Raw genomic sequence first — 20,408 nt, forward strand, 5'->3', positions numbered from 1 at the left:
GACTCGCTCTACCAAAACTAGGCACTTGTCGCATCTGAACTTGACAGGTTGATACGGACTTGTTGTTCATTTCCCTATTGTAGACCTTTTGTGAAATCTATTACAAACTGATTTGGTCACATTTCACAAAAGGTCTACAATAGGGAAATGAACAACAAGTCCGTATCAACCTGGCAAGTTCAGATGCGACAAGCGCCTAGTTTTGGTAGAGCGAGTCACAAATGTTAATGATAAAAATGTACAGGTATTTGTATTGTATTTTCTCTGATGACTGAGAAGTCTTTATCTCATAATCCTGCCATGCTCAAATTGTATGCTTTTCATACATATTATCATCCATTTTAATGTGTATTTTTTATTCTTTAGAAATTCTAATTTGTTTGATTTTATAATTTATTGTTACAGTTTCCAAAAAATGTGTTCAATTCAATGTGTTGTTAGGTGTTTTTGTTTAAAGTGATAATCGCACTTTGCCTCGCCAGAATGGCAGCCTATAAGACCAGTGCGATGCTTTTTGGTGAGAATTGCCGGCCAAACATAATAGGGGGACATAGAAGCCTTATGCGACCTGTGCCTGTACCTTTCATGTTCAATGCATTTGACAAACTGAACTCGAACTGAAATGAATTTCTGGTCAACTCTTTATCTGTGTAAAATTACCATAATATATCAATCTAGCTACCTCACCAAAAGTCGTATTCATATTTCGAATATTGTTAGGTCCATATCCCTTATCATTCAACTCTTGCCAGAGGTGTAATGCGAAATTAGTCCGCCAGTTGTAGAGTCCGTTGTAAATTAAATGTTTATCTTTCCCGCTTGGGTAATTTAATGTCCGTTCTTCCACGTGGATTAGTTTCGGGTTTTCAAAAAGTAAATTGTACGGAATTTGGCAGGCGTGGAAGTCCCATTCCCGTTTTGTAAAGTTACGATAAGATTCGTACCACATCTTTAGAAATTTCGCATCCTTGTTTGCGATGATGATGTCATTGTTCAAGCGTCCTGGACTACCGTGATACTCCACGCCCATGGTGAAATTAAAATGGCGGAGAGAATCAAACGATTTCAAAACGATGACGTCCGTGCCTAAAAAAATGCCGCCACTCTTGAACAGAATTTCCAACCTCGCAACATCCGATTTATGCGTCGGTCGAATTATTTCATTTCCGAATATCTCCACAGGTGGATTGCGGTGGACAATTTCTAATGATGTAACAGTTCTTTTAGTCTCCTTCCACCAAAGTCCCACTGGTTCAAAATCGCAATGAAAGAGAATCTGTTTAGGTCTTATGTTTAGAAATGCTGATTTTATGCTAAGAAACTGATGAAATTTCATTGGTTCGGCCTCGCCAAACCAGACGTAGTGGACGGTATTTGGTACGACGAGAGTGCCACTCGTTGGTGCCGGTGAGGCTAAGTGCCAGGCACGATGTGGAACTTCTCCTCCTATCGTGCGATGATTCCCTGCGAGTATTCCTTTGAGTTCGTTGGAAATGCCTCGGTAGCTTGTCAACTTGGTCGCGACGGTGAAGAGTAGGATCGGAATCACTATGAGGATGATGCAGACAAGCGCGCAGAACTTCCGTGGACCGTAGGGTAGCAGGCGGACCATCGTCATGTTTCGGGTCTGAAAAAGTGAAAGAGATTGATTAGGCCTACTGTTTAATCTTGCCCTGTCCTGTCTGTCTGGTGGTGAAAGAGAGAGGACATGAGCATATTATACAGCGAACAAACTGGTAGACAGAATAACCAGAGATAAAAGTAAAACCATGATGTCAACCTGTGTTGTAGAATGTACTTGTTTAAAAATATCCAGTGAAAACTAGTGGTTTTGTTACAATAGGTAGCCTGGAGGCCTCCGATTCCTAACCTTTGTACACCACAGCAACCATTTGTAAACACGTGTATCCCAAGGGTCATGCAGTGGCTCCTAACTTGCATTGATTTTTGCATCATACTTCATGATGCATTGGTCAATCAATTCAGGTAATCAATATCAATTATCATAACCAAAGACCCTCAAGTGTTGGTGAGGACAGAATGCAGCTATTTCCTCTGCCGTTTATGGTAGATTTGAATGGTCGTTGATGTCTCCATCCTCAAATACAGGGCCAGTAGCATGCATGAGATATAACTGTGTATGTCTCTGAGGAGATTATATGGTCCTTAAGTTCTTACTGACCTGATGTGTCCAGGTTGTGAAAGTTTGTGGTGCCACCTCTTGTCTTCAGAGAGGTTGTGACTATAACGATTCTCCTGGATTGTGACTGTCTCCAAACAGGATGTGACACGCGGCAATCAGTTATCACACTTGGGAACACTTCGAAGCTTTCTGTTTATCATGTATGTAGATCCTATAAAATACATTGTAATATAATCTGTCCACGAAACCCTGTTGCACTGATACTGGTATTCATTCATTGTACAAAAGTCTAATAGGCCTACAGCTAGAGGTATTTACCTGTATGCCACAGTTTTACCACAATGTCTTAATCCCATCTGTACATAAGTCATGGTAGTTTATTGTCCTCAGTTGGGGACAAATACTCAAAATATAGGCTGGTATTATTTTGTTAAGAGATTACACTGTTAGCCGTTAACCCTGAGTGCAGGAGTGGGACAGGTGAATTCCTCACTGTAATTTCTTGGTGGTGCCACTCACTATTGTTGACTGCATTAGCCAAGATCAGTGGACAGTAGGCCCATCTCTGTTGGTCTTGGCCTGCATCATCGCGTGTACTAGTATAGTCGACCCTCTCTGTCAAGGACACCCTCAAGACCGGCATGCTCTCCTTGATGGAAAGGAGTGGGGGCAATATGGGACAATGGATAATAATGGACACTCCCATTCTTCATATCCCAGTGGATGATGGAAGTGTCGGGGCAGACATACTTCAGTAAACACATCGAAAATACTTTCACAATTTCAAGTCTTAACCTAACACATAGCTTAGGGGTACATTCGTCATGAAAATAGGCCTACTGCACTATTTTGGTGACAACACCACATGATAACAAATATCATATTTAAGCTGATCAAAACCTTATGAAATTATACAATAGGCCTTCGTGCACTGAAAGAAAATGACATATCGGATTTAAGAAGATAAGCAAAATGAAGATTTTAGGAGATAATGGAGCACTTTCGTGCGAGTGGATATGTCTGTAGGCCTACAAGATAACTGATTGGTGTTCTGATTAGCCGAATTAGTCATGAAATTTGTGCAATGAGGACGGGCTGGCTCTTCCTTTCCTGTGTCAGATACAAGTAAATCTGATGTGAAACTTTCAATTTGATCAGTTGGGATTCAGTAAAGTTAATGAATTTAAGGATTCAAAACGCAGATGTGCAAAATGTGATCCTGAATGTGCAGTAGCAGACTGTTGCATAGCGACCATGATATCATCACCATGGTAACCGGCGTCCTTAGTTACCGTTTATTGTTCACGTTCTTGGTACTTTGTCTCCACACGATGCGTAGCTCGGCCCTTGTCTGCCAGGATTGCTACAAGGGAGTTAGTAACTATGACTGCAACCATAACATCACAACATGTGAGGATCCTCTCAGTGACGTTTGCTACACCAAGATCACAAGGACAGTTCGGATCCTGGCAAGACGATATGATAAGGTGGGTAATCCTCTTAGTCTTCATTGGTTGCTCTCCACATGGACAGGTTGGAGGTGTCTACTGGCAGTATTCTCCTCCCAAGGTGGAGGAGCATTCTCTCTTGAGGTAGATGATATGAGATCACAACCAGATCGAATTGCCTGGCACTTCCACTGTCTTTCCAAAACTATACAGTCACAATCAGGCAGTCACCTCCTCTGTCTTCTTGCCAACATGGTAAGAGGGATAAGCATGTAAGACAGTCACAACCTTGCCGAATTCGCCCTGGTACCACCACCGTCCTGGCAACCTGATGAGTGGCACAAGACGGTCACAGTGAAAGGGATAGGACAGTCACAACCAAGCTGAATTCGCCCTGGTACCACCACCGTCCTGGCAACCTGGTGAATGGCACAAGACAGTCGCAGGGAAAGGGATAGGACAGTCACAACCAAGCTGATTTAGAACCTTGCACCTCCACCTCCTACCAAACCTACGGAGGATGCTGTGTCACTTCTTGACGGACAATATAGTAGAGACCACCAGCCCAGATTGGGTTAATATCGCCAGAAAAGTTACATACTCTCCCAAACGATGAAAATTCCAAAAAAAAAAAAATTCCCACGGTCCAAGCCAAACGGGCTGCAAGGGTTAATAAACAACCTTGTACCCAGGATCAAAAAATTATTATTGCAGGTGAAATGTATAAATAAATTTTTAACTATTTCCTAGGAACAAGGTTTCCATTAACCCTCTCATCCCGTTTGGCTCTGACCGTGGGAACATTTTATTTTTGCAAAATTTCTCCCTTATGAAATGGATGCACCTTATCTCTCTCAAATTAACCCCCTCTGTGTGGAATCGTTGTCTATCGATTGTACTTTAAAAATACGTTCCTTTGTCAGATCTTTGGAGCACAGAAGCAAATGGAGGCAGAATGTCCTGGTTCTGAGGAGCTGAGGATGCTGCGTCACTCAATACAAGTATCGGGACTTCATTGAGAAGGGATCACCAGCTATCCAAGTCGGGTACAGGGGCCTGTCTTTAAGGGAACGGCCAACCAGAAGCTCTGCTAAAGACTAATGTTGTCCCTTGAGAACCCTACCCTCCCTTGGGTAGGGTGGTAAGGGTCTGTCCGTCCTCACGAGCACGGAGATAAAAAGCTTTACGAAAAGTATCTGATACTGTCGTTACTCCAGTGGTTCCTTGGGTCGGGATGGGGTCCCTACCCAAGGCCCAGATGGAGGAAGAATGTCTTGGTTCTAAGGAGCTAGCAGGACTCAAATTGGTCAGGTTGTGACTGTCTCCTCTCTCAACCTGTTGGCATCATGGTGGAGCTGCCAGGCTCGATTCAGTCCGATTGTGACTGTCTTTCCTCTGTCGTCTTGTCAGCGACACAGTAGTGCTTCTATGCCCGATTCGGTCGGTTGTGACTGTCTTTGGCGATATAGAAATGCTGCCAGGCTTGATTCGGTCGGTTGTGACTGTCTTTGGCGATATAGAAATGCTGCCAGGCTTGATTCGGTCTGGTTGTGTCTGTCTTTGGCGATATAGAAAAGCTGCCAGGCTTGATTCGGTCTGGTTGTGACTGTCTTTGGCGATATAGAAATGCTGCCAGGCTTGATTCGGTCTGGTTGTGACTGTCTTTGGCGATAGAGTAATGCTGCCAGGCTTGATTCGGTCTGGTTGTGACTGTCTGTGGCGATATAGTAATGCTGCCAGGCTTGATTCGGTCTGGTTGTGACTGTCTTTGGCGATAAAGTAATGCTGCCTGGCTTGATTCGGTCTGGTTGTGACTGTCTTGAGCGATATGGTAATGCTGCCAGGCTTGATTCGGTTTGGTTGTGACTGTCTTCTCTCTCATTTTGTTGGAAAGACGGAGGGGATGACAGGCTTGATTCGGTCTGGTTGTGTCTGTCTTCTCTCTCATTTTGTTGGAAAGACGGAGGGGATGCCTGGCTTGATTCGGTTTGGTTGTGACTGTCTTCTCTCTCATTTTGTTGGAAAGACGGAGGGGATGCCTGGCTTGATTCGGTTTGGTTGTGACTGTCTTCTCTCTCATTTTGTTGGAAAGACGGAGGGGATGCCTGGCTTGATTCGGTCTGGTTGTGACTGTCTTCTCTCTCATTTTGTTGGAAAGACGGAGGGGATGCCTGGCTTGATTCGGTTTGGTTGTGACTGTCTTCTCTCTCATTTTGTTGGGAAGACGGAGGGGATGACAGGCTTGATTCGGTCTGGTTGTGACTGTCTTCTCTCTCATTTTGTTGGGAAGACGGAGGGGATGACAGGCTTGATTCGGTCTGGTTGTGACTGTCTTCTCTCTCATTTTGTTGGAAAGACGGAGGGGATGACAGGCTTGATTCGGTCTGGTTGTGACTGTCTTCTCTCTCATTTTGTTGGAAAGACGGAGGGGATGCCTGGCTTGATTCGGTCTGGTTGTGACTGTCTTCTCTCTCATTTTGTTGGGAAGACGGAGGGGATGACAGGCTTGATTCGGTCTGGTTGTGACTGTCTTCTCTCTCATTTTGTTGGAAAGACGGAGGGGATGCCTGGCTTGATTCGATCTGGTTGCGACTGTCTTCTCTCTCATTTTGTTGGAAAGACGGAGGGGATGCCTGGCTTGATTCGGTCTGGTTGTGACTGTCTTCTCTCTCATTTTGTTGGAAAGACGGAGGGGATGACAGGCTTGATTCGGTCTGGTTGTGACTGTCTTCTCTCTCATTTTGTTGGAAAGACGGAGGGGACGCCAGGCTTGATTCGGTCTGGTTGTGCCAGTCTTCTCTCTCATTTTGTTGGGAAGACGGAGGGGATGACAGGCTTGATTCGGTTTGGTTGTGCCAGTCTTCTCTCTCATTTTGTTGGGAAGACGGAGGGGATGACAGGCTTGATTCGGTTTGGTTGTGCCAGTCTTCTCTCTCATTTTGTTGGGAAGACGGAGGGGATGCCAGGCTTGATTCGGTCTGGTTGTGCCAGTCTTCTCTCTCATTTTGTTGGGAAGACGGAGGGGATGCCAGGCTTGATTCGGTCGGTTGTGACTGTCTTCTCTCTCATTTTGTTGGAAAGACAGAGGGGATGCCAGGCTTGATTCGGTCTGGTTGTGACTGTCTTCTCTCTCATTTTGTTGGAAAGACGGCGGGGATGCCAGGCTTGATTCGGTCTGGTTGTGACTGTCTTCTCTCTCATTTTGTTGGAAAGACGGAGGGGATGCCAGGCTTGATTCGGTCTGGTTGTGTCTGTCTTCTCTCTCATTTTGTTGGAAAGACGGAGGGGATGCCAGGCTTGATTCGGTCTGGTTGTGACTGTCTTCTCTCTCATTTTGTTGGAAAGACGGAGGGGATGCCAGGCTTGATTCGGTCTGGTTGTGACTGTCTTCTCTCTCATTTTGTTGGAAAGACGGAGGGGATGCCAGGCTTGATTCGGTCTGGTTGTGTCTGTCTTCTCTCTCATTTTGTTGGGAAGACGGAGGTGATGCCAGGCTTGATTCGGTCTGGTTGTGCCAGTCTTCTCTCTCATTTTGTTGGAAAGACGGAGGTGATGCCAGGCTTGATTCGGTCTGGTTGTGTCTGTCTTCTCTCTCATTTTGTTGGGAAGACGGAGGTGATGCCAGGCTTGATTCGGTCTGGTTGTGACTGTCTTCTCTCTCATTTTGTTGGGAAGACGGAGGGGATGCCAGGCTTGATTCGGTCTGGTTGTGACTGTCTTCTCTCTCATTTTGTTGGAAAGACGGAGGGGATGCCTGGCTTGATTCGGTCTGGTTGTGTCTGTCTTCTCTCTCATTTTGTTGGGAAGACGGAGGGGATGCCAGGCTTGATTCGGTCTGGTTGTGCCAGTCTTCTCTCTCATTTTGTTGGAAAGCTGGAGGGGATGCCAGGCCTGATTCAAGAGTCCCATCTTGCTCACAATGTTGACATCATTCTAGTTGGTCCCAGCTAATGTTAAGATGGGGTCGGAGGTACCAACATATCAGATGAGAATCATGAAACCCTCCCAGTAGAGTACCTCGACTTAAGTCTCCTTATTTTTCTAGGGCTGCATGAACCAGGCCAACTGCGAGAAACTGTCAGCGCTGAAGACAACCACGACACATTGTGACAAGCACCCATCAGAGTGCTACTTCTGTTGCGATGACAGGGACAAGTGCAATGACTTCAATGAGGCTACGATGCAATCTCCTAGTGTTTGGATGACGATGTGTACTGCTGTCCTCCTGGTGTCTCAACTCTGGGAGAGAGGAATCCGTCATGTTGTTGTATTCTGAAGGTTGTGACAGTGATTACTGTGGGAACCAGACAATGGGTGATATGAATAAAGACTAGCAAATGCTTTTACTCCGGTTTTGTACAGGAAGGCCTAGTGTAAATGTACATGGAGATTTAGATAAAAGCATTTGCTAGTCTTTATTCATATCACCCAATACCCTGGTATTTGAATGACAGTTTTGACGGCTACACTGCTAGTTTTGCAACTCCAGAAGAAGGGCATCTGTTTTCTCGCCGATGTCTGCATTGTGAAGGTTGTGACAATGATTACAAAGGGGACAGCCAGATAACATCCAAGTGTTTGGACGACTATGTAGACTATTACACCGATTTTGGCAATGACAAGGTGTCGTGGCTAGTTTGTTTGGCTGTAAACTAAAGGTTGCTACAATGATTCAAATGGAACAGCAAAGTTTTTAGGTTACATCACTTTTGGTGAGGACAAGGGGTGGTTGTGACATTCACACAATATGCAATATTTGAGGGACTATGTTAACTGTTACACCGATTTTGGTAAGGACAAGGCGAGTCTCGTAACATTTTAAACTGGCTCGAGACAGCTGACAGTCACCACCTGGACACCACATCTCAACAAAAACACCCAGAGGACACAGTCTTAATAACCTATTTCCATTAAATGCTTTATTAAACCCTTCTCATGGCGAAATCAACATAGACTAGATTAGAAAGAAAAACAAGTAAACCGCTTAATTTATGAAAATTTCTAAACAAATTTAAAATTTCATAATTTTACTTTTTCAGATGGTGAAATTTCTGTCAGTTTTTCCAAATCAATTTTTTTGGGTGATTTTTTGGAAAATCAAATCTCCAATATTTGTGATGACAAACTGCCTGTGAGAACCGACAGATTTACAGTAGAATGAAAACATACTCCGTACAGGCTTTGTGTTGATTTCATAGTGCTTATTGAAGCAGTCTTATATTGGAGAAACTTGAGCATTTCTGAAAGCGGTATGGTATTGAAACACAACACATCTAAAATACACTGTAAAGGTTGGAAGACAGCTGTGATTCATACAAACAAAATTCTTAGCCCCATTCACTAGGCCACACCAATTTAATTGTTTGTTTACAGATAACCCTTTCCTTTTTCTTGTTTTCTCCCCACGTGCTTCTTTGGTGTGTTCAAAAAATCTGTTAAACTAACAATCAAATTGGTGCGGCCTTATGGTTTTGCAAATTGTCAAAAAAGTGCAATGTGTCAACCCAATAAATGCCACAACAGCTATAATATTTGACAGACAGGTCACGGCAAAGTGTTTACAAGTGAAGACTTAATATAGTCAATAAGACACATTACCATAAAGCGGGGTGAAAATTGCCCAGAGTGGGGTGAATATAACCCACCAACCAAAATCTTGTTTCGGCTAAACAGTGATAAGTTTACCCCTTGAGTTATCTTTCAACGACTTTTATACAATGATACAGTTGAAAAAGAACATTTACCATGCATGGTTCAGGCTGTGGGGTGGAAATATATGGGCTAACTTCACCCCACTTTGGCCCAATTTGGTCCAGAGTGGGGTGAAAGTGACCAGTTACCACGCATTGTTTTAACTGTTGGGTGGAGCACGTCAGCCTACTTGGGTCAGAGTCACCCCACCTACAGTGCAGTGGAAGACAACTTCATGAATAAATAACTAAACATATTTACAGACTAGAGCAGGTACAGTAGAACCTCTCTATTAAGGACACCCATGGGACTGACAACTGCCCTCCTTAATAGAGAGGTGTCCAGATTAGAGAGGTCAAATCGAATGGAAACAACCAACTTGGGACCAAAGCTAGTGTCCTTAATAGAGAGGTTGTCCTTAATAGAGAGGTGTCCGCTAAGGGAGGTTTTACTGTATAGTATGGCTGGTGTGGACAGCACTCCATGATATAGGATTTTTGTGGCGACATCTTAAAGGTCGACGCTATTGGTTGAAAATTTGAAATTTGAAAGTGAATTGGAAAATTTCAAATTGTGTGAATACGCACTGAAGAGAAATGTCAACACTACCTTTATGGAGACAGATACACAAATACTATACATGCCAAATTTCAACAAATTTGCTTGGACGAAACTGCACTATGGCATTGTGTATAACTGCATTTCTATTTTTCTGAGCCACCAGTAAATACAAAGTGCGTGGTGTTCACCTTTAACATTTCACTCAATTTAGACCCCCCCCCTGATCCCCCCACCACCACTCAACGGCCACTGCTTTCAATTTAGGGTCAAGTCCTAATTGAACCCATGACCACCTCATATCACAGTTAAACTCTGTCACAAAGTGATCTGCAGACAAGCTCTTTCCATCTCGATCCTGCCGATAAATATTTCCGAATCCAAACATTAACCCCAATATTAACCCCACACCCGATAACATTGACTATAACAGGCAACCTCACCAAACATGCACAATTACTGTAACCACCTTTCTACGAGGTCATGATCAGGCCAATTGCTTAAATGCAAGTCACAAAGAAGGGATGATAAAAGTATAAGACTCACAAAAGTTACTTCTCAAAATTCTTTGAAACTGACCACGAATAAATTTGGCACGAAATTTTAAAATATGATAAATTTGACCAAAATACTCTGTCCCCTCTTTTTTTGATTGAGCCAGTCCCATCCATCCCCCTTGCCAAGTCTTTTGAACAAATCCTAGACGTCAACAGCAAGGACTTTGAGATCAACTTGTTCTGGACAGAGGCCACAGAACCCCCCCCCCCCCCCACGGAAAAAGTGTCCTCCGACTATCATGGCGACAGATAATGGTAGGTTTTGAGAGCAGGTTGGACAAGAAACAATTTTTAACTTTTGCCTGCCCTTATCCCTGGCACATATATAGAAATAACAATTTATACAAAATGTCTAATACAAAGCTGGCTATAGACCCGTTCACTGCACCTTTTTTTTGTTTCGGTAAAAAACATACAGAAGTATCGCTATTCACTTCCAAGCATCATGAATCTCGGATTCTAGAAAAAAGTTCATCATCATCATTTGTTTCTACGAGATCAATATTGGAGGATGGACCATGTGATGCTGGCTCTGAACCTACGGATGAATTGGTGGCTACTGGTTTATTGCTAACTCCATTTCGAGGTGAATTGGAGGCTGGAAAATTGCTAGCTCCGCCTTGAGGCTTTGAAAATTGGGCGGGGCCGATATTACTAGCACCAGGTTTTATACTCAACCGCGTTTTTGCATCACCGGGTGTATTCATATTCAGCGCTATTTCCTCGGTTGAGAGTTTATTCAAAATATCTTGAGGAATGTTGGAAGAATTAGAAGCGGGGTAATTATTCGCCCCACCGGCGTACGGCACCGTATCATGCTTGGCAATCTCTAAATTCTGTCGCTCTGTGGCGCTATTGTTTTTATTTCTCGGTTGTCGATTTATGCGGAAAGTTTCCAACGCGATGTCCTCCTCATCTTCTGCTGCTGTGTCTAACAATCCCTGATTCTCGCCATTGTTGATTGGCCCACCGTTGCGCCCATTCCGCGCCATCCGGCGCGCCCGCTGCTGGAGCTGCAGATATTCTTTGGACTCGCGTTTCTCGTCACGATAGCAGCACATGTATTCGAACGTTTCATAGGCAGCCATGACAACACATAGGACACTGGCAAGAAGAAGGATCTGGAGAGAAAAAACCATTTGATAAGATTTTGTAAAATATCGGCGGAACCTTTTTTTATAAATGGCGGAACCTTTTTTGCAAATGTGTTGGTTTGCAATCAGCTGATCCTTTAATTCCTACCTACATGAAAGGGTAGGTAGACTGACAGGCAGTAGCTGGTAACCCTGGTCTGGGTCCATGGATGTGTAGGCTCCCTAAACAGAGGACAGGGTTACCAGCTAGCGTCTGTTTCTACAGGGTGTCCCTTAGCCTCATTATGATCAGAAGGAATTGATACAGAACTGGAGGAATTGATTGTCTCACCTAACACAGCAGATTAGAGCTACAATCTAATCAAAATCATGCAGCCAAGGTTTGGGAGTGCTCAGTGACATCTCCATTTCTATTCTCAAATGGCTCAAACCTGATATATTTCAGAATCTGCAACTGAACTTCCTGGTCAATTTGATTGGCCACTGCGACCATGAGAATTTTTGCACACCGCATAAAACCCCAAACTTGACCACTGTCAGTGTCATGCATAATCTTGTGCCCTATGACCCCACTTTTCCCAGTCAGATAATACCTCCAAGTTGTAAAATATTGTTCTTTTTCAACCCAACAGAGAGAAAGATGAGGAAGAAGAGAAGAGAAAGTCTGGCCACCGCACCCAAATTTTCAAAAAAAAGTTTGAGAGAAAAATTTTCAAGTGAGAAAATAACTGAAAAAAAGTTGAACAAATATTGAAAGAAAAAAAAGTTGCTAAAAAAATGTTGTGATTGAAATCATTTTTTGGACAAGTTTAACTTAGAATGTATTTGGAGGAACCTTGTAGCATAAGTGAAATGAATGTAAGACCATTCTCCGACCATTTTAGGGAAAATGAGCTGTGTTTTCTGCCAAAAATTCCCAAAAATAGTCGAACATCTCTTTCACTATTGCGTACTGGAAGACAGTTTCAGTGACCAGAGCAAAGAAAAGAATATGACGTAGGGTGTGTGTATCAACATTTATGGCCAAAATATTCAGCCCCCCCCCTCAAACTCCTACAACCCTGACAAGTCCACAAGGTAGTATGAAACCAAAGCCCAACAGAACTTGGACAGTTGTCCAACACAACACTTTCACTGCAGAAATTCAAGCAAGGCCTATCTCTAACACACAAAAACATGTCGCCAAAATTTCTAAGTACGTACTCCACACTTATGATAACAACCTTCCCTTCTAAACACACAAGAGTTTCCTAAGGCATGATGCTACGAGAGATGATGATGATGACGATGATGATGATGATGATGATGATGATGATGATGATGATGATGATGATGACGATGACGATGACGATGATGATGACAGAGACAGTAATAATGATTCATTTTGAAGACGAGCAGTTTCAGAATTTCAGATTGAAATTTATAATCTCTGTGGTTTGGCACTGTGCATCTTTTACCAAAATCGAACAACTCTGTGATTGAACTCCCACAGGTGATAATAGAACGATGAACATGATGATGAAACAAATGCGAGTGCATCCTCGTCCCCAGAACATACAGGACCTCACCAACCGCACAGAAAGTCCAAAACAACCTGCGTGACTATTTCCTTCAGACATTCATTCCTTTCATCACAAACTCGCTGGCCTGGCCATCCGTTTGTGAGTAGGTCAGACTTGTGTAAACATGTTTCCTGGGTAGGCCCTCATGTTTAGTTTCCATGGGTTTATTGGCCTAGAGACCCATCTTCCAGGAAAGGTGGCTGATAAACTGCTGAGATTCATAACTGAGACCTTGTCTCTGCCTCAGGTTTTCACTGGGCCGTTCAAAACTTCCTAATTTACAAGTGTTTCTTGAGAGGTTGCCTTTAACTGTACAAATTCATAGGGGTGTAAAATTGTATTCTTGGTGGTGGGATTAGGGACAAGGTTGGATGGGCGTCAGAATGAAGCGAGAAATGGAATGAAAGTCTGAAGGAAGAGAGCGTCACAGTATGAATCTGAAAAGAAACGTATCTTCAAGGGACCAGATCGAAAGTGTCATGGGTGACAAAAAAACACAACATTTTGGCAAACATTTTCAAGAAGGATATCAGGAGACCATAAATGAGATTCCCAAATGTCGACATGGTCCATATGATTTGCATAATGTGGTATTTCTTGTGCCAGACAGGACACTTCCAATCCTTCACCTTTCAACAAGCAAACAACACAACTGATTTATTTTATAGGTCGTTTTGTGTAGCGCTTAAATTTTCATGGGTTTAGAGTTCATGATGTCACTTTCAGAATGAACTAGTCGATTTCAAAGGCACATCCGACCTGTATAACTAAATCAGTTGCGTCGCGAACGCGCAAACACGAACTGTCCCCCATGCTACGAATCTTGAGTATTATACTGTACCCCGCCAATGGAATAAATAGCTGTCCAAGGATAAACCTGGTTACGAAGGGAAAACAGATTTGAATACTGCCAAAATAAGGTTTGAAATGATATGTATCTTTGCAGAGTAAAATCCCATCCTGTCCACTGCATGTAGCAATCAATCACGGATGGGGGTTATCAACCCTGTCAGACCTCCATCCATAGTGAAATCTAAACGCCGAAGAAATTCATTTGGTACGTAAAATCCTGATATTGCGAATGTTTTTTCAGACATTGACTGTATTCATAATCATGATTAAGGGATTGAGGATGTTGCTTTCATCATCGGCGGCCGACCACATTTGATTGGACGATGTAAAAATGAACTGAAAAGATGGATGGGAGCACTTCCGCATCTTCCTGCCAGGGCCCTGCCAGGAGGCTGGTGTTCCCTTCTCAAGGTCAAGGTTGTTCCCATCCCGAGGTCAAGGTCATTCTGTGTACAAGATGAAAGCTCAGATTTTAGTAATCATCTTAATACAGTGACAGTCTGAAGAAACATTCTCAAACAAACTGAGGAAAATTATTTGCTGAAAACAAACACTGCCACTATTTCATGGAAAAAATGTTATTATCATGAAAACAAACAGTTCTGTAAAACATGCTGACTTTGCCACCGGTGGGCAAAAATGCCCAGGATGATTTGGTGATTTACAGAGGTGATTACATCATTAGCAGACGACAAAAGGGTTTTAGTATGTTTGAGAGATTGAACGATAGATGTATACAAACTAATTCATGCTGACCAGGTAACATCGCTCAGTGACCAGCATCATAGACAGGTGGCGTTGGGGGGCGACCAACCATCCTTTCAGGAAAATCTTTGAATTCGACCTCGAAAATCCTTAGTACCGAAAGACATCTTTTTGAAAAACACTCTCTGAGAAAAACCGCCTTGTTTCTTGAAATCCTGGCTACTTTTATTTGACTAGTCAGATGAAGATCCCCAATCGGACAATCATAGCCTGATCAAGCTGTGTTTTACTAAAATTGCAGGTCTATCGGCCTACGTCATTTCTGCCAACCGCTACCTGATCCACCCCCTTGATCAACCAGTGCTGAATCTAAAAATAGTTTGCATGCTCATGGCACTTGGATAAACAATTCCTAATTCGCTACATCAACTGCGTAAAAACTGGTAAGATTACAGAGATATTGCAAATCTTTTACATTACACGAAGCTGTTTTGGATAAACAGATGGGCGAAATTGCCCTGTAAATTGAGCAAAACACAATGAAAGAGCTTGATTGGCCTACGATCGGCCAAATGAGGATTTGTGACTTCTGGTCAATGTTTATTTTCAGATACTGAGGAATAAGTATTTTCTCAAAATTTACATACAAGAACATGCAGGGGAATAGCATTAGTCTCTGTAAGGCCAGTTCTAAAGGAACAAGTTCGTTTTTTAAAGAAACAATTTTTTCTAAATTACTTGGAGTCAGTTAGTTTAAAGAATTTAGCATTGAATTTTTGTACACATGCAGACCAAGAATTCAAAATTTACAAACGGCTAATTAACAATAACGTTAATTATCAGTAATGCTAATTAATGTTACTAATTAACAGTAATGTTAATTTACAGTAATGCTAATTAACAGTAATGTTAATTAACGGTAATGGTAACTAACAGTAATGTTAATTAACGGTAATGGTAATTAACAGTAATGCTGATTAACAGTACCACTAATTAACAGTAATGCTGATTAACAGTACCACTAATTAACAGTAATGCTAATTAACGGTAATGGTAATTAACAGTAATGCTAATTAACAGTAATGCTAATTAACAGTAATGGTAATTAACAGTACCACTAATTAACAGTTATGCTAATTAACAATAACGCTAATAATTTTTTTGCTAATTAAGATCAAGGAGAACAGAAATTGAAATTGACAGAAGCGCATCAGGTCACTGAACTGGTGATTTTAGTAATTAATTGAATAAATAACTTGAAATTGAATACCAACGAAGGAAAAAAACAAGACTGTTAAGGGGTTAACAGGAGGTATTATGCAAAAACTTGATGTCCCGTGATACACTACCCTGGATCTTGTAAGTGAGGGGGCTCCCGAGGGGCTTTGGAAGCCGGATGAATCTAAACGACCAGACGTCTGAGAGGGAAAATAATACTTATTGGTTAGCACGGGAAACAATTTTCATCGGTTGGCACTAGGTTAGCAAAACAATTTTCATTCATTAGCACTAGAATCTATTTTCATTGGTTAGTACCAGAAACAGTTTATATTAGTTAGCTCATTGGTTTTTTTAAATGTCAATCGGTTTAAGTATTCAGTTGTCTTCATGGGTATAAACAAATAAATCCCAAATAGAAATTAGTCCCGTGACTTTCATAAGTTTGCCAATATCAGTAATCATTACGAGCGAGTCAACCATATTAATTCGTATTTACGGACGGTTTTTTAGGTCTGAACAGATTACTCGAGAAGTTGGGATGGATCAAGTTGCGGGAGTAAGGAATGGCAACGCAGACTCTGCAAGCAGGAGTAAAACAAACAGCTTGATTGGCCTACTTTTTATACCACCTGTTGATTGCGGGACATTGCCTGACTGGTTAGGAGGTGCAATATGGGGACCCTTCACCACGGCAGGAATAAGTTACAGATGAAACACATCAAATGTTTTCCCTTAAACTTTAGAACCTCCCTATCAGGCCCTCCCTTGAGACTTACAAATGCTGTCCTCAATTGACAGGTGTCCTGATTACAGGTAGATGTCAAATTCAATGAAAATGACCAATGAAGTGTCCTTAATAGAGAGGTGTCCATAATAGAGAGGTGTCCATAATAGAGAGGTATCCATAATAGAGAGGTGTCCATAATAGAGAGGTGTCCATAATAGAGAGGTGTCCATAATAGAGAGGTGTCTGCTAAGGAAGGTTCCACTGTCACTAACTCTTTACCTGCCAAACACATTCTGACAAATAATACATTCGGTAATTCAAATTGAAGTGAAGCACAAAACTCATGTGAGGTTTGGTGAATTGTATGTACACCCAGTCTCACACACATGCATGTACACAATAGATAAACCCACAGTTGACAAATTTAGTCACACTATCCGCATATCTGGCTAAATTTGTCCTTAAAATGATGTCGGTTTGCACCTGCCCGACTCAAAATTTTGAGACATGGTAGGTTCGTAGGCAGAAAGTTTTTTATTTGGATCAAATGTGCGCAAACTGAGCGAGTTTGGAATTCGACAATATTCCGATGAAATTCTATGCATACCTTGAGGGTTTTCTCCGCCATGGGTGACCCATTGTCCGTTAACGGCGGTGGTGGTGGACACGCGATCGTCGTATTTGTCTGGAGAGGGTAGCCGCTAAACGACGCGTGTACTTTCCTGAAAATCAAGTTACGAGATATGAATCGCATATAGACCTAGCCATCGAGTACTCACCCCAATGTTTGTAAGGTCAATGGAACTAAGAGACAACTGAGAAAATATTTACATCCGTGTAGAACTTTTGGTACTGTATTAAAACATACAAACTTGAAATGAAGATATTGAGTTGAGAGCCGAGCGTCAACGAAGATATTATTAGCTCTATAAACAATATTGGGTGATTGTAATTTAGGTAGGAGGAAACCGGACACCCCGGAGGAAGCCTACGCTGTCGAAGAGAGTCGCGCTCTCTATCACACGAGTAGACTGGGACCGACCGGGAATTGAACCCGGGACCTCAGAGGTGACAGGAGCGGATGTTTCAACTGCACCAATCTCATTTCTTCCTGCCGGATTACCAGGAAACCAGTCTAATTTCTCAGTTAATGGCAAAGGAAACGTTCCAATATCTTACCTTATTCTCTCCTTGTAGGCCTCCGGTGTGACAGATGAACCAAAGAGTGTCAGCCTCCATTTTACAAACGTACCCTCTGGGAGGACAGGTCCATCCAAGGCACCTCTGTCTGTGGCTATGATGGTATACGTCCCGAGCGGTGATTCACCCCAACATCTCACTGTGCTGACTGCCCAGTCATTCAAGCCTTTCGTACTCCTGAAAGAAGACATCATTTCAAGGTCAGGAATGTTAGAGGAGCCTAAAAGCTTAGTGGTTAACACTGCTGGCTACCATGCAATAGGGCCCGGGTTTGATCCCGGGGAGAACCCAGGATTGTACAGGAGCCTCATAGCCTAGTGGTTAACACTGCTGGCTACCATGCAATAGGGCCCGGGTTTGATCCTGGGGAGAACCCAGGATTGTACAGGAGCCTCATAGCCTAGTGGTTAACACTGCTGGCTACCACGCAATAGGGCCCGGGTTTGATCCCAGGGAGAACCCAGGATTGTACAAGAGCCTCATAGCCTAGTGGTTAACACTGCTGGCTACCACGCAATAGGGCCCGGGTTTGATCCCGGGGAGAACCCAGGATTGTACAGGAGCCTCATAGCCTAGTGGTTAACACTGCTGGCTACCACGCAATAGGGCCCGGGTTTGATCCCGGGGAGAAGCCAGGATTGTATAGGAGCCTCATAGCCTATTGGTTAACACTGCTGGCTACCACGCAATAGGGCCCGGGTTTGATCCCGGGGAGAAGCCAGGATTGTATAGGAGCCTGAGAGCCTAGTGGTTAACACTGCTGGCTACCACGCAATAGGGCCCGGGTTTGATCCCGGGGAGAAGCCAGGATTGTATAGGAGCCTGAGAGCCTAGTGGTTAACACTGCTGGCTACCACGCAATAGGGCCTGGGTTTGATCCCGGGGAGAACCCAGGATTGTACAGGAGCCTCATAGCCTAGTGGTTAACACTGCTGGCTACCACGCAATAGGGCCTGGGTTTGATCCCGGGGAGAACCCAGGATTGTACAGGAGCCTCATAGCCTGGTGGTTAACACTGCTGGCTACCACGCAATAGGGCCTGGGTTTGATCCCGGGGAGAACCCAGGATTGTACAGGAGCCTCATAGCCTAGTGGTTAACACTGCTGGCTACCACGCAATAGGGCCTGGGTTTGATCCCGGGGAGAACCCAGGATTGTACAGGAGCCTCATAGCCTAGTGGTTAACACTGCTGGCTACCATGCAATAGGGCCCGGGTTTGATCCTGGGGAGAACCCATGATTGAATAGGAACCTCATAGCCTAGTGGTTAACACTGCTGGCTACCACGCAATAGGGCCCGGGTTTGATCCCGGGGAGAAGCCAGGATTGTACAGGAGCCTCATAGCCTAGTGGTTAACACTGCTGGCTACCACGCAATAGGGCCCGGGTTTGATCCCGGGGAGAAGCCAGGATTGTACAGGAGCCTCATAGCCTAGTGGTTAACACTGCTGGCTACCACGCAATAGGGCCCGGGTTTGATCCCGGGGAGAACAAGGATTATCTAACTGGATGAACACATCTACAATGTATACAATACTCGAGGGTCTGTCGGATGAGACTGAAGCTGTGGTCCCTTATACCTGAGTGTCTATGCCAGGGAAAGTAAAAGATATGTGGACAGTAGCCTACAGTGGACTCCAGACCTCTGGCAAAGATCAAATAGGGTTACGACAGTGGTAAGATGATATGATATTATGTGGACACAGCAGATCAGAGTCGGGTGCTTCTATCTATCTTCTTTTGGAAATACAGCAGAACCTCTCTATTAAGGACACCCTTGGGACTGAAAGTGCTGTCCTTAATAGAGAGGTGTCCTGATTAAAGATGCCAAATTGAATGGAAACAACAAATTTGGGACGTAACTAAGTGTCCTTAATAGAGAGGTGTCCGCTAAGGGAGGTTACACTGTACAATTCATAATCGAACTCCTATAGTCAAGATACAATCAGACACAAATTTCGCAAATTTCAGTTTTTTCACAATTACGCACAGAAGTCTAAAATGAAATTGTCGGACGGAATTCACTTTTTGAACCCTCGTCCACATGTACTCACGCGTCTAACGCCCTGGTTGCAGCGATGATTGACACCATGCCGCTCGGACACTTCAACTTGAACTCCATGTAACCGCGACGTTTGTGCGTAGCCGTGATGGAAACAAAGACATGCTCGAGACTGAATAAGTTGAGACCATTTAACATCTTCTTGGTGACTGCAAGGAAAGTGCGAGACTTATAGCAGACAAGTGATACTCACCACGGTCGACTTGCGATAAAAAGTGTCCTTTGACAAGAAAGTTCTGGGTATTGCAACATGTGATGAATATCTAAAGAGTCTCATTGCAATTTTGCTGCAGACTAGTGATATTTTTATTGCTCATCGCAGTGATAAATATATCACATCTCTGCATCAAAATCGCAAGTCTGCAGTAAGCAGTCTGTGTGTCATAACGCAAAGGGCAGGCTCCTATGGCACAAAGACGTCGTACAATGCAATCGACATTAGAAGCTTGCGATTGCGTTTGTGTGAAATTTACTGAAGGAGATGACAATAGCATGCCGCGAAGTTACTATTTATAGCTCACAAGGTCATTTGCATAAGATATTGATGACGTTTTAGTCAGGTGACAGTCGGACATCGACACTTATTTC

General features: G+C 43.3%; 2 protein-coding genes across 7 annotated transcripts in view; both read right to left on the bottom strand.

Annotated features, from left to right (window-relative positions):
• Positions 1–536: 536 nt before the first annotated feature.
• On the bottom strand, positions 537–1,456 carry LOC135502583 (uncharacterized; the record flags this gene model as incomplete). The annotated part of the gene is made up of 1 exon (XM_064795533.1): positions 537–1,456. A coding segment is annotated over one exon (822 nt), but the record flags the coding sequence as incomplete, so codon positions are not given.
• A 6,184-nt stretch (positions 1,457–7,640) lies between these two features.
• The window catches only part of LOC135502636 (proprotein convertase subtilisin/kexin type 7-like), a 31,302-nt gene continuing 18,534 nt past the window's right edge, over positions 7,641–20,408 (bottom strand). For 3 of the 6 annotated variants that reach the window (XM_064795583.1, XM_064795585.1, XM_064795584.1), the window contains exons 10-14: positions 19,813–19,969; positions 17,738–17,935; positions 17,166–17,280; positions 15,960–16,028; positions 7,641–11,518 (exon numbers count right to left, since the gene is read on the bottom strand). In XM_064795583.1, coding sequence (XP_064651653.1) covers positions 10,841–11,518; positions 15,960–16,028; positions 17,166–17,280; positions 17,738–17,935; positions 19,813–19,969 — 1,217 coding nt within the window. In that variant the 3' untranslated portion in view covers positions 7,641–10,840. Of the gene's footprint in view, positions 11,519–13,894; positions 13,931–15,959; positions 16,029–17,165; positions 17,281–17,737; positions 17,936–19,812; positions 19,970–20,408 lie in introns of all 6 variants that reach the window. The other 3 variants (XM_064795589.1, XM_064795588.1, XM_064795587.1) reach the window with 2 other exon arrangements.

The sequence above is a fragment of the Lineus longissimus genome, chromosome 18 (genome assembly GCF_910592395.1).
Source record: "Lineus longissimus chromosome 18, tnLinLong1.2, whole genome shotgun sequence".
Classification (NCBI taxonomy): domain Eukaryota; kingdom Metazoa; phylum Nemertea; class Pilidiophora; order Heteronemertea; family Lineidae; genus Lineus; species Lineus longissimus.